The sequence below is a fragment of the Varanus komodoensis genome, unplaced genomic scaffold (genome assembly GCF_004798865.1).
Source record: "Varanus komodoensis strain SLA01 unplaced genomic scaffold, ASM479886v1 scaffold26, whole genome shotgun sequence".
NCBI lineage: Eukaryota > Metazoa > Chordata > Lepidosauria > Squamata > Varanidae > Varanus > Varanus komodoensis.
Window position 1 is genome coordinate 10412147 of NW_025335684.1, and position 14546 is coordinate 10426692.

The window sequence follows — 14546 nt, forward strand, 5'->3', positions numbered from 1 at the left end:
AGGTCTGAACTAACCTAGCTGCACCACTGGGAAGATCAAAACAAAAATGGGCAAATCATAGAGAAATCAACATTTTATTATGGATTTATAAAGCTACATTCACAAGGGTTGTCTACACATATGTATCTCTACACACACACAGTGTAGAAGACAACCACTTCGTGAAAGCACAACCTTTTAAAAAAGAAATTCATTTCTATGGTGGCCTTGGAGAAGTCAGGACAAAAAAACGGGGTGTGGGGGGATTGTCTGTTTTGTTCAGAGACGGCAAAACCGCAAGGGATGGATTGAGGAAAGAGGAAGAGTCTTCACTGCCCACAGTCCAAGTCAGGCGTCACAGTACACTGCGAAGGGCAGAAAAATGCATTCTGTGTCAGATGGAACTGCAGTGCCCTCCACCCCACTTGGAGGGACACCCCAGTCCGTAAGGGCAAGGGTTGTGGCGGCATCTGCTCCCCTGAAGTAATGGCCATTGCCTAAGGGAGGTACTGAACTCAGAGTGACCTGACCCTCGGTTAATAAGAATTGCAGCAACGCTGTCAGGACAGCTAGCCCAAAATATCTGTGCTAGGTCATGTCTTAGGGTTTGCAACTTTGGGAACGGGTTATTCATAACGGAAGAGGATGCCATGGCCATCATTTTGTCATGATCATCTCTATTTCTGCACGAACATCAACCTACAAAAGAAAATCAAGCAGAACACGGAACTGAGATGAGGAGACCTTGAACAACAACTCTTCTGCATTGTGACTTCCTTTGGCTCTAGCCGACTTTTTATGAACAGAATAGATTTGGGATTATTTTAATAATTAAGAGATGGATATCCTGCCTCCAAGGTGGATTAGAAATTGTAGTTAGATATCATACAAAATTGACATGTAATTGGCAGCAACTGGAATTTCCCCCCTGTTGCAAATAGCAAGCGGTGTGGGGGCAACCTCGACTGGGACTACGGCGGGGGCAAAGGACATGCGTATCATGGTCTAGGTTAGGGGGGAGATGCAAACGATGCAGGGACCAGTTGCACTGGATGCATCCCAGAATAACGGCATTTTCATTTTCTACATTTCCTTTTTGTTGCACTCCTAAACCATCAATAGCCAAAGCTCTCTAGGCAGTTTGCCGAATTAAAACCTTAACAACCGTAGGAAATCCATATAAATGCAAACATGCTGATATGCAACCCAGAGAGGTACACTTGATAGCTAAAGAAACCTAAACATGCTATCCTGCTCTGGTAACCTCTGGGTTGGACTACCATAACGCGCTCTACATGGGGCTGCCCTTGAAAACGGTCTGGATACTTCAGCTGGTACAGAATAGAGCTGCCAGGCTGCTGACGGGGACCGGTTGGTATCCTCACTTAACGCCGGTCCTCTACCAGCTCCACTGGCTTCAGTTGAAGTCCAGGCCCAATTCAAGGTGCCGGATTTTGACATAAAGCCCTAAACGGCTTGGGACCAGGATACCTGAAGGAACACCTCCTCCCTTATACACCCTCATGCCCCTTAAGGTCTGCAGGAGAAGCTCTGCTCCGGGACCCTCCCTGAAGGTGATAAAAAGGACGTCTACTCGGAGGAGGGCCTTCTCTGCGGTGGCACCCAGATTGTGGAATGCGCTTCCCAGAGAGGTGCGCCTGGCGCCAAGTTTATATTTGTTTCAGCGCCAGCTCCAAACCCTTTTAATCACCATTTTAAACATTAGTATTTTAACATTTTAACAGTCACTTTGATTTTGATTTTCATTTACATTTTAATTGTTACTATGTTATTTATTTATAGATGTGATGGTTTTATTGTATTTTGATTTTAAGGATTATAAGCCATCCTGAGATGCTATGCATAAGGGACGGCATACAAAAGTTTTAAATAAATAAATAAATAAATGGGAAAATCAAGGCCTTCAACTCAAATGTGAAACCTGCTATGACCATGAGTGCAGGAATCATGATTTGGAAGGGGCAGAAGAGAACGGACAACTAGAAATTTCAGCTCTAGAATTATTGTATTGCATTGTGCATCCCTGATAGGTTATGCACACACAATCCCTGATAGGTTATGCACCCTTCTCCTTGTGCCCCTTCTCCTTCCCTTCTTTGTTAGAGATAAACACCTGCTTACCGCCTGGCTGAGCTTCTCTAGCACCGGGATCAGGCTGAGCAGTTCTTTATCCTGAGGATTGCCCAGCCATCGAGGGAGCACAAGCACATTGGATGTCTGGGCAGAAAAGAGAGAACAACATCTGTCCTGCATCTGGTTCTCAGGGCAGGGCCCCTGCAAAGGGTCGGTGGGCCCAACACTGAGCATTTGGGCCCAATTCAAGTCAGAGGTGCTGACCAGCTGGGGTGCAGAAGCTTTAGGCTCTGAGGCCAAAGCCAGCCAGACCTGTGGCCAAACCAAGCCCTGCTCAGCTCCCCAGGTGCGCACAGACCCTTGCACACAACCATGGATCGCTTGAGGGTTTCCCAGCCTGTGGGCAGTCCCCCCACCCCATTCGAATAACCGAAATGCCTCTCTTCCCCTGGCGCTGCTGATTGCTACCTGGTAGGGGAATGCTTCCTGGTGAGTCGCGACCGCCATTGTCTTGCCCAGGTCCCTCTCCAGTACCGACAGGTCCTTGACGTAGGAGCCGTACCGGCACATGCAGTCCTCTTGGTACAGCTCGTGCCTGCAAGACAACAGAAGGATGGAGATTCAGGCCCTGCTTCCTTCCAGGGCTTCTGGCCAGACTCAGCAAAGGAGCTGCGCTTAAGGGCACACTGGAGCCATGAGGAGCTGAGGGCAGCATGAGTTGCGGTGGACCGTTGGCCAGCTCTGGTGGACAACCCACACGGAAGGCCACCAGGAAGTGTGGTGGAGCCTGAGCAGGGCCCGCAGGGATGCTGTCAGTTGCTCCACGGCAGAGTTCCCTCTTCCCTGAGCTTATCCACAAACTTCCCATGCGTGGGGGGGGGGGGGGGGGGGGTACGATCACTGCAGAAATCATTCCAGCAGGCTTTAGTGCTGAGCTGAACTGCACCTGTCGAGGGAGAACCTGCTCGACTTGCAAAAAAAATGTTTTACATGCTTGCTTTGAACTTTGGGAGTTAACTTTTGCTGTACATCAAAAGGATGCACAGGGCGTGGGTCCTTTAGGGAGGATTTGTGCTGGCTGTTGGCTGTGGAACACCGAGCAGCACTTGGCTTCCGGTACATACTCCAATCTGAACTAGTCTTCTAATAGAAGACAACTTCTGCACAGAAGTTCTGCCAACTTCTGCGGCGGCCCAGGAGCACCCAGGAAGGCCCGCCCAAGCCTACTTTGCTTGGTGCTCTATCCAGTGCCAACCAGAAGTAGTTTCAGAAGAAACTGCACTTTATTTTCATATTCCACCCATCACATGTACACACCCCAGGTCCAACAGCTGTGAGAATACCACCTGATCAACTTCCGGTGTGGCCCAAGGGCCGCCAGAATTTTATCCGCATAATCTTGTTTGGCTGTGGTGAACACGAAGACCTGAAAGGAAATGAGGAGGGCCTGAAGCAGATTCCCCGTGAGAGTTTGAATAGCCTAGGACAGTGGTGGAGCACCCATGGCCCACACGCCGCAGCGGGCACACGAGCCAAGTCGCCCCAGCAACGCCCCAGCAGCCGAGCATCAAATAACAGCACACACAGGGGCCATGCGCATGCTCAGAAAGGAGTAGCAGCACCAGGCGATGACGTCACGAGCCGCAACTCATTAGCCGCGACTCGTCTGAGCTTTCGCATGCCGGTCGGTGCACTGCCAAGGAGATATATATATTTGCTTGGACTGGCTGTGAGTTTTAATACATTCGTTTTTATTAACACAAGATTTTAGCTTTGAGTTTTCTTATGAAAAATTTAAATGTAAAAGATTTAGCAAAGAGATGTTCTAATTGAGAGACTGAGATTCTTTTAATGTTGTGCTGTCTCCCTGGCGTATTTGAATCTGCAGCATCATATTCAGGTTTTATTGCAGTGATGGCACTTTGCAATAAATAAGTGGGTTTTGGGTTGCAGTTTGGGCACTCGGTCTCTCAAAGGTGGGTCCATGGTGGGTCCTGTTTCCTGGATCTCTCCTGTCACGTTCAGACTAAAATCCAGGAGCAAGACCCACACACCGACACAAAGATTGGTCCTACCAGCCTCCACGGAAACCCAGACAAGGAGCCGTGGCTGGATTCTGGTCGGGAGGCTGAGGTTCTGCAACCCTGGCTTAGGAAGAGGCTTGAAAACACAACCCTGCAGGCATCAAGGGTTAAACCATCATAAAGATCCCGTAGCTGTCGTGCCCAGAAGATGCAGGGGATGGAGAAGCATTGGTCCTTCCATGTCCTTTTCTTGCCTTACCAATTCCAGGGCGTGTGGGGCCCTTGGGCAGCCGAGTTTCTACCCAAGCGGTCCTTACATGTAGTGAACTGCATGCCCTGAGGCCATGGCCTCGTCCCAAGCCAGAAGGCTGGTCCGGCCTCATCTAGTAGCATCTCTTTCGAGGCTCCCCGACATCTCAGGGAGAGTTTTTCCCTCCACTGGCAAGCGGCTGCTTTTCCAAACTGCAGGTGCCAAGGGTTGACTGGGGGACTTCACTCTCCGCCTGTAGCTGCCTTTGCCCGTGTGCCTCCAAATGCACAGGAAGCAGCGTCCTGCGGGCACTGACCTCATAGCTCTTGGCAAGCGTTTCCAAGAATTCACGGATGTGCGGCCTCAGCTTGAACGAAACCTTCAAGATACCAAGAAAAACTGCATGAGTGAAAGCGAGACAGACCTTTCCACACCCTCCCCTTTCCTACCAGATCCAATTATTATAGGAGATGAGCAGTGTGAGTCTATTAGTATTAAATTAATAATTAATAATTTGATTAGTCCTGTTATTATTAATGAATTAAATGCCTTTCTATACCACCCAATAGCTGAAGCTCTATGGTCTGGTTGCAAAAGCACATAAAATACAATAAGAATATAGGATCAAAAACACAAACAGCAGCAAAACGTCTTAAAATTATACCACAAATGGTAAAAATCAGATTTAGAGCCAGATTTAGGCAAGTATAATGTGGCTGCCTGGGACTCTGTAATCTTCATTAGACAGAACAGCAGGATGAGGTGCTATCAGTGCTTTTTTGTCATAGGACGCACCGGAACAGAGTTCCGGCACCTTTTTTCAACAGTTTTTCCAAGTTTTAAAAGTAACTTTTGAAAATTTGATGTTTGGTCCACGTGGATTTGAATCACCCTGTCTAGCGCAGCAGGTCGGCGGCAAAATCATTAAAACGGTGCATGCGGGCTGCTTGTGTGTCGAGTCCGATGCGTGCGTGCTTCGTCCACGCTGGTTGTGATGGCGCTGCTCGGCCTGTGGTTGGTCGTGTGGTCATGCGCTGAGTGCTTTCTGAGGGTGGCAACTGTTATGTTTCGTTACACAACTGACGTGTGTGGGTGTGTGTACAGTGATTGACTACTTGCGAAAGGTAAATAATTTCATGAGTTCCGGCACCGTTTTTCTTACAAAAAATGCACTGGGTGCCATCATATGCTGAGTCTCTCTTCCCACTCCTGGTCCCTGGAATTCCCGCTCCCCATGCCAGCTTCCCGGTCGGTCTTCCAACTTTGGAGCTGCAGCTGGTGCAGAAAGAACTGTGCCAGCTGCAAGGGCAGAGGAAGGACACTCTGAGGTTGGAGCTGATCTGCCCAGTGGCCCAGTGCTGCCCAGACGGGGCCTGGTGGCCATAGGCTTGCACCCCAAGCGCACAATCCTATGCATAATGCTATGGGGCAGCGGGACTCCTCCATTTCTCAGTCTGCCCCAGCCAGAGCTCCAGAGGACTTTCCCCCCAGACCCTGTATGCTGCTCTGCTCGCTAAGGAATTCATTGAACTAAGCCGATCAGGAACTAAATCCCAGCCCCAAAGCAAGCGGCACTCACCCCACTGGAGGAAGGTCTGGTAATGGGGCTTTTCTCTGTCCAGGCTAAAAATGGACCATTGTTATGCAATGCAAGTATGTGAGATCCAAGCATACGGTCCTGACGTTCAGTGCAAAAAGTAATCACACGCATGTTGGCCATAGCTCTTTTTCAGTGGCCCAGCATGTGAACGGGGGGGGGGGGGGGTGTTAAAGACACACACAGACTTATCCAAGCATCTCACTATTTCATTATCTCCAGCAGCAAGTATACAAACTGGGTAGAGACCTGTTCTCCCCTGCAGAGGAAGGCAGGATGCGCTCCAACAGAGCAAAGCTCAGGGAACCCAGGTTCCATTTAGATGCCAGGAAGCACTTAATGACAGTTAGGACCCCGAGGGTGTGGAATGGGCTTCCACGGGAGGTGGCTGAGGCCCCATCGGTGCAGGTGTTCAAGGACAGGCTGGACGTGCACATGGTGGGCATGTCGTGAGCGGAGCCGGCTGGAGCCGGGGGTCAGACTAGATGGCACGGGAGGCCCCTTCTGACTCACTCTGTTTCTATGTTTTTCAGAAACTAAGCAAAATTAACATTGTATGTTTTTAGCCCACAAAGTTGCACTTTCTAGTTCTTGAGACCATTTGGATCAGTTCACTTAATCTAGATTGATGGATTGCTGCTAGACATTATAAAACAGGCTCACATTTCCCTTGAGACTCATGAATGGCCCAGAGAGTTGAGTTACTGGACAACGTACCAACGAAAATCGGTAAGCTTTGTAGGAATGGTGCAAAGCTTCCGCAAAAGGAGATCCCAGTGCAGGTTCTGGTTCTGACCCAACAGAAGCACCTTCAAAAACCTGCATCCCTAAACCCAGCAGAGAAGAGAGTGGTGGTGTTTACTGCAGAGAGATGAGAACTCTGCACCTGCTCAAGGTTACTGTCCTCTCTGTCTGAGGGTTCAGCCCCAGCTAAAGTTGAGCCCTGAATTTGCTAACCTGATAGCAACTATCTTGGAAGGATGTGATGAATTTCGGCGCACCGTTCCAAGGAGCTGTCAGGGAGGACACAGCCAAGATGCCTTCCTGTGGGGTACAGTGAAACTGACAAGAGTGTGGGGGGAAAGCCAGAGGGGGTGGGGGCAGGGTGGGGGGTACGATCAAAAGAATATTGACAATTTCTTCAGGCATACACGAAACGCATGTGGCATGTAGCAGTTCCCAAGGGGAGCACCAAGATGAAGTTTGTACAAGATGCGGGGAATCTCATGCAACGGGCGGCATAGAAATGTTAATAATAATAATAATAATAATAATAATAATAATAATAATACCAAGTATGCTAGAGACACAATAGGTAAAATAATAGAGTTGAACAGGATTAAGTCAAAACTATTTGTTTATTTAAAACATTTCTATTCTGCCTATTGTGCCACAGCAGCTCTGGGAAGCTCATAAGATATCATAAGATAAAAGCCCACAATAAAACTAATGACAATTTTAAAAAATACAATACCAATAAAATACAGATAAAATACAAAATGAAGGTTTAGTGGTGTCAACTGTTAAAATGCTTTTTGAAAAAGACCTTCAGGACAGATAACCCATTAATTAAATTTGTACCCACTTTTTTTTTTTCCTTTCAAGGGACTCAAAGCAGCTGACAAAATTCTCTGCCTCCTCCCAATCTACTCCTCAAAACGGTTCTTAGGGGCTCCCATTTGGGCTGAGAGTCTGTGGCTGGGCCCAAGTCACCCGGGGGCTCCATGGCTGAGCTGGGACCAGAACCCAGGCCGCCTGTGTCCCGGTCCCATGCTCTTCCCACTACACCACACTCTCTCCAACAATTAGCATACCTAAGAGTATGCCTCCGAAGGAAAACCTTTCAGGACTGGAATGTTAGCATTTCTAGGGTGCCTGTGGGAAGCAAGACTTGCAACATGCATCCCTGATCAGGAATTCCCCCCCCCCCCGCCCCCCAAGTCTAAACCCCTTCTTCAGTGCCAGGCTTTTACCAGCCAAATTATGACAAAGCTTTTGCTCATTTTGTCCTGACAACAAAACAAAGCTTGGAATCAGACGTGAACAAGCAGAGACCTGGTTGTTGTCGCATTCCTTTCCATCCCTTCCGCATTCCAAGTTTCCATGTTTCCCCGCCAGGATCATGCGGCATTTCATGGCCCCTGAAGGTGCTCAGGCCCACCTGGCGGTTCCCCGCCTTTAGGGCTTTTTTCCCCCTAAAACGTTTTTGTACTTCTGCAGACTTGAGATTCTCCCAAGCAGTATTTCCCCCAGAAATTATGCCATTTTACATAAAGAAGGGCGCTCACAGCACAGCCTGAACACTGGAAATAAAGGGGAAAGCAGCTCCTTCTGGGAGAGAAGGAAGCCCATCAGAAAGATCCAGAAGTATGGAGGAAACATAACTGATTCACAAGTAGAAAGCAACCACCATGCGGGGACTCCCCCCGGGGGGCTTCATTGCAGTGAGGGGGGGAGGGGGGTCTGCAACTTGCCAAGTAAAAAGTGGGTGCATATATAATTGCTCTTTGAATTTATTTTTTCCTTATTATGATATTGCCTTATCTGGGAAAAAGAGGAATTAATCAATTATCATTGTTGGGCTTGTGGGTATGCTATAAAGTGAATTATTATTTAGTTGATTCCCATGTGAAAGTAATTTTATGTAATAACTGTTAGTCTCAATTAAGTATTTATTAATTTAACTAAATATTAGTTTTATCTAAGTACTATTATGTTAAAATTGTAGTTACCAATTTGGTAGGTAAAAATTATTACCAATGTTGCGATATTTCCCACATTTACTATTTATATGTAATTTTTGTACAAGGTCCTTGGTAACATCCATTTTTAATGTCTTCATTTTTTCTTTGTTTTAATCTATAAAAAAGTAAACAGTTGGCGTTGATAGGTTGTTGGGGTAGTTGACAAGCCACTCAGAAGGCACAGGCTGTTTTGAGGTTGTGGTTGGCTTGACAACCATCCAAAGGATCCTTCCCTGCGGAGTTAGTAACACAAGTTCAGGTGTGCTTCTGTATACCTCCAAACATTCAAAATGGCAGCTACGGCTGCAGTGAGAAACCTCACAGGACAAGCTCCCTGGGCCTCCGTGGAGTTGTGAAAGCACCACCACTGCCTCTCCCTGGCCAGAGGACCTGCCATCTTACCAGTCCCAGGACCAGCGTATTCTTCGGGGAACGGCGTGTCTTCATTGGGATTCTCCTCTTCTGGGGTTTCTGAGCTCCTCTGGGGTGAGTGAACCTAAGTAGAGGGAAAGATCGGGGTCAGAGTAAAAGAAGGTTTCTCCTCATCCTGAACCATTGCCAAAGGTTCGGCCTATTCTCCCCAGGACACTTGTGAGGGCTCTAAGCTCAGCTTAGAGGGAACAGGGAACCCCGACGGGGAGGGCTGGTCAATCTTGCCGCTCGAACGTCACAGTGCTTTGACCCTTCCAGCCCTGCTTCCACTCCACCTCTGGGCCCGGGGCTGGGAAAGGGGCCCAAAGCGGAGTCTCTAGAGCAAGTGGGAGGAACAAACCCGTCCTGGGTAAACATGGAGCAGGAGACTGCTGGATTCCCCGACCCTTTCACAATTTTCAAAGAGGGCAGTCGTGCGAGTACAGGTGTGTGTACGAGAAACACCTCCACTTACACATCCAAGGCTTCCACCCCAGGCGGTGCATCTTGCAAGAAGCCTCCCGAGTATGGGGAGTCACCCCATGGCTTCCCTTGGGGCAACTGGAGGTTCTCTGGGTCTGTAGAAGGGAAACTGTTTTAAGCAGGGGGTGGTCTAGACAGCCTCTGAGGATCCCTCCCAACTCTGTGATTCTTCCCTCCCGTTTCTGTGGCTACCACTATGGGCAATTTGGGTTGTCCTGAAGCAAAACCACTTAAGACCTGGCAAAAGATGGCTGATAGCCCATAATATGACCCCTGGACCATGTACCAGCAGGAAACCAAAGAACATGCCTGCAGTTCTCTAGAGTGAGGGACAGAGACACAAGAAGAACTGAGTTTCTGCCTGCAAGCATCCTCTGGCAGGGACCTCGTGGGACAGCCGGATCGGTCTGGATGCAGGTGCTGCGAGGCTTCCGCGATGGGCCACCTGTGCGTGTGGGTCCATCCATCCTATTTCACAAGCGCACAATAGAAGCTCCCAGTCGCTTCTGTTTCAGGGAAACAAGACCCTGGGCAAAAGCTTGCACCCTGCGGTTCTGACCGTTTGGAAAACTGGGGTGAGAATCACAACCGTGTTTTGCATTTAAAGCATAACTTCTCAGAGATAAATTCGCACCCTCTCCAGATTCCCTCATTTACAAGAGACAACCCATATTTTGAGGAATCTGTCCCGAATAAATTGCTGCTCCTATTTTTGCCAGCTCTTTATTGGACCTGCACATGGTGGGCATGTCATAAGTGGAGCCGGCTGGAGCCAGGGGTCAGACTAAGTGGCCCAGTAGAGCCTTTTGACTCAGAATGTTTCTGTGTTATCTCCCTGTAAGGTGCTCTGGTATGTAGACCGTGTCTGCATTGGATGGACGGAGTCCTGGATCACCAAAGCTTGCACTGCAGTCGATCCAGTGGCCTTCACAGCACTGTGTGGTTCCTGGTTGTTGCTGTTTCGCACAATCTCTGTGGCCTACTTTGCGCAGAAGGCTGATTTCCAGGACTCACCTCCTGTCCCCGAGAAAGAAAAATAGCTGCCGAAGGGCAAGCAGCCATTCTTGGTGCTACCGCATGCCTGGGAGCTAGATGGAAACATCTCAGATGGCAGCTCTGGAGACACCTGAAGGCTGGGAGGAGGAGGAGAAAGGAGATGCAGGTTATTCTAAGGGCGAATGTTTCCAAGCTGGTTGGCAGTGGGATCTCCTGGATGGACAAGACAAGCAGCCTACGGTTACCGCACTAGGAAGAAGACCGAGCGTATACAAATCCAGCCAGCCTTTTCTTGAATATCCAGCAGGCACCTTGATGCACAGAGTCAGCTGGTAAAAACCTGCCTGCCTGCAGGCCGTGTTACTGCTCCAGACACAGCAGCAAGGGCCAGCGGAAAAGGTGGCCAGCTCTGCACGTGCCTTAGGACGTTCCGGAATGTGCAGCGGAGCTGTGTGGGTGTTTGTGTCCACGTCTGGGCTCTGCTCAGCCCCACCTCACCTGCCCAGAGCCACCCCTTCCGTGGGAGTGGGGCTGCTGAAACGCTCACGCCACCCAGGCAGGTCTTGCCCCCGTGCAAGGATCCCGGGGTCAGCCTCAGAAGGGCTCCTGCCTCTGCCGCCATCGGCCACGAACCCAGAGCTCGTGCTCGCGTGCCCACGGGGGCAGAATCCCACCCGCTGCCAAGCACCGGCCCCTTTTCTTCTTCCCCTCCCTTCAAATTGACTCCCAGCGCAATGAATGTCAAGAATGAGGTTTCACCAAGGGTCACGCAGCCGAGGACCTCGGGGGTTAACCTCCTGAAGTCCACTCTGTAGGATGAGAGTCAACCACCCAGAGGACTTCTCAGTGGCTGCCCCTACACTGTGGGATGGTCTGCCGGGAACGATGTGCCTGATTCCCCCCATTCCCACTTTTAGGAGAGAGGGTAATAAGTGTCCCTCGTGACAGGCCTTCCCAGATTAGCCTCATGTCAGTTTATTTAATATGCTGTATTAGTCAATATTTACTCACTGTTAACTTTCTTGTAAACACCCAGAGTCTATGGGTGGAAAATAAAAAATAATCCTGTGCAACTTCGGGCTCAGCCCCACCCAGAATCATGGGAACCACTTTCCAGCTTTCATGCACCCCAGAGGTGTTGTTGCATTTGGGGGGGTGCCCCATTCCTGGAGAGGGTGGAGCAAGATACCAAAGAGACCAGCACCGCGGATTTTAAAACACTTACTAACAGAAACTAAGGACAGAACGTTCAGCTTTCTGGAATGGAAAAAAATAATGCACAAAAGCCAGGGGGCCACCGACTGACCCACAGCCAGCAAAAGGAGCAGGAAGGAAGGAAGGAGGAGCATCTGAGGCTGGTGACGCAGAGAGCTGGATGGGGACCCCAGGCACGGCACTGGCGCTCACTGCCCAGCTCACCATACCAATTCGCCGCTGGACACTTTTAGTGGGGAGCGAGTGAAAACCAAACCAAGCGGCCGCAACTTCTCACAAGGCTGCTCACAGGCCTTGCCTTTTGGGGACAGATGCCCCTCTCCATCCAACGGAGCTGGTACTCACTTCCTACCACAGAGGGCTCAAATGGCAAACCACACTGAACATTCAGCAAAGCTCACTGGCCAGCTGAAGTGCAACCCTTTGCTTGTAATTAAAAATACAAAAATTCTAGAAAGAAAGACGTGGAAGAATTTCAGCAGCTGCCATGAAGTAGGAGCTTTGCCAAGGGAGAGGAAAGATGGATGCAAAGTCTGCTTACTTCCGACTACCTGGAACTGGGAAGCCTTGTTATCACCTCCTAAAGCCAGAGGAGAGCAGCTGGCTTTGGCAGGATTTGCTTCACATCCCTTTAATGCCCTCTGAGAGCTAGGAAGCAAACCCACAAAAACAAGTAACAGCAGAGCAGGCCAGTCCCCGGAGCGGCATGGTGGCCTTTCCATCAAAAGCTCACCTGCAGATCCTCAGCAACAGTTGGAGGGAGGGAGGGAGGGAGAGGAAATGAAATGAAATGAATAGACCCCTCCATCTGAGTAGGCAGGAAATCTCTTTTGCATTAAAGAGGTAGGAACCCTCAGAAAAGGCTTACTGAACTTTAAGTTCTTTAGGTCAGAATAGGTATGTGTAAATTAGGCTAGATTCTGAATGATGGCAGAACTATTTGGCGGTATTATAGTTTATTTTTCTTTCGGCTTTACAAACTTGTATGTTTTTGCATACCTGGAGGGAGGTGTGGATTTATAGAAAACCATGCCTTTATTTTTGGGTGAGCCAAACATTTCCACACTAATTGGCACCTGGCCACCTGAGCTGGCTACTTGAAGGCGTGAGGATAATTGAAATTTACTTCCAGCCTTTCCACCATCGAGCTGGCAGCATGCACAGATAGAAGCTATCCAGGTTCATCCTTACAAGGGGTTCCCTCGTGGGCCAGCTGCGCAAGATTTCATGTTTGCCTATTCATGGCAAAACTAGATTTATCTCCTTACTAGGTTCCTGCATCATGAAGAGCAGCCTTCTAGGTATTCAACTGGTGCAGCTTTTCCTATCATGCCATGCTGGGAGAAAGCTGCCCTGTTGAATTTCCCCCCCTGCTAAATGCTTAAGAGCTCTGCCAGAAACAGGGGGGGCATCCAGACCAGCCCATTTCTTTGCCCTAACTAGAGCCAGGGTCAAGGCTAGGCATGGTTGGGTGCCTGCTAAGGGCCCCCCCCAGAGGGCCCCCCAGATCCTTGCCCTTTCCCTGCACTGCTGGGAAACTTTACTCAGCTGAATCCCAGTCCAGTGCAGAACACTGTGGTGGAAACCGCAGTAGATCCTGCCCCCTTGGCCACCCAAGACCACCACCAGGTGCTGGTGATTGTGGCAGTGAAAAAGCAAACCCCTGGAAAGGAATCCTTGGAAGGGCCTTACCCAAGCAGCCTTGCCCAAAGCCTGGAGCTGGCACTGTCTGAAATTTGGGGGTCAAATTGTGGTAGGGATGCCATAATCTGGGCGCGAGATGTTCCTGCAGAGCTTCTCCTGAGCTTACCCTCCTTTAACCCTGTGGCCGCACAGTGAAGAGCTCGTTCCCCAGCACAGTGCCCATCAGCCCCAGCAAGAGGTCAAGGCTTTGCTCCAAGACTGCAGATCTTGGAACTGGGATGCCATAAAGCAAATGTAAATTCCTTTGACGGCTCTCACCTGAGGGTTTGGCTCAGGGACCGAGGATGCAACTCACCCAGGAAGGGTCTCTGGGAAAGACCTGCCTGGAATTCTGTCTGAGGACACTGAGCTAGACAGACCAAGAGGCCGACCAGGTCTAAGGTGGCTTCCGGCATCTCTATGACTGTCCCCGTTATCGTCATTCCCCCTATTTTGGCAAACTGATACTTCTTGATCTTTTATTCACCCAGCTTCCCAACGTGTAAAATGAACTCCTGCTTCCTCCCAGGCAAGTAGCACTCTCTTTTACACCCCCCCCAACACCAACTTACTTCACAGTCCAGATGTTCCTCAGCAGGGACACGCATTCCATGCTAGAAATGGCTCCGGAAAGAAGGGCATGTTGAGGTCAAGCGGAAGGGCCTCCCTCCCATGCACCAGCGCTCCCGAGGAGTCCAACTACCCCACCCACTTGTCCAATTTTTAATGCAGCTTTGCTGTAAATCACAGGAAGTGCTGTAGTTCAAGGCTCGGATGAGGCAGCCCGGAGGCAGTCCAGTGAAGCCCTCAACTCTGGCTGCATTGAAACACGCATCTAGTATTGGGTTAAGGTGACAGTGCCCCAGGGGTCTCTCGAGTTTTAGAAGCTCCATGCTGTGTTGTAAGAGGAAAAACCAAGCAAAGCTACTCAAATTGCCGCTTGAGGTTCACACAGAGTTGAGTACAGACCAGCTACTGTGTGTATTTTTTGTTTTAAATCAAGTGGCAACTCTGCTCTGAAGAGTTTTCTGAAATTCAGTGTTTACGCCAGGGATGAGGGAGTCAAAAGC

The 14546-nt window shown here is 49.5% G+C and overlaps 1 protein-coding gene across 1 annotated transcript; it reads right to left on the reverse strand.

Annotated features, from left to right (window-relative positions):
- Window positions 1-197: 197 nt before the first annotated feature.
- LOC123025173 (CTD small phosphatase-like protein 3) lies at window positions 198-13919 on the reverse strand. The gene is made up of 10 exons (XM_044433687.1): window positions 13756-13919; window positions 10597-10715; window positions 9575-9677; window positions 9091-9184; window positions 6902-6988; window positions 4664-4726; window positions 3420-3499; window positions 2542-2668; window positions 2122-2217; window positions 198-678 (listed from the first exon to the last, which is right to left on the reverse strand). The coding sequence occupies exons 1-10, from the start codon at window positions 13917-13919 to the stop codon at window positions 637-639; spliced, it is 975 nt and encodes a 324-aa protein (XP_044289622.1). The 3' UTR covers window positions 198-636.
- Window positions 13920-14546: the final 627 nt, after the last annotated feature.

Excerpts from the sequence above, each read along its gene's own strand:
- LOC123025173 (XM_044433687.1), bottom strand. The coding sequence starts at position 13,919 with ATGACGATAACGGGGACAGTCATAGAGATGCCGGAAGCCACCTTAGAC. Across the intron at positions 6,989-9,090 it reads ATACGCTGGTCCTGGGACTG|GAAGGCATCTTGGCTGTGTC; the intron begins GTAAGATGGCAG and ends TGTACCCCACAG. Across the intron at positions 4,727-6,901 it reads TCCAAGATAGTTGCTATCAG|GTTTCGTTCAAGCTGAGGCC; the intron begins GTTAGCAAATTC and ends GGTATCTTGAAG.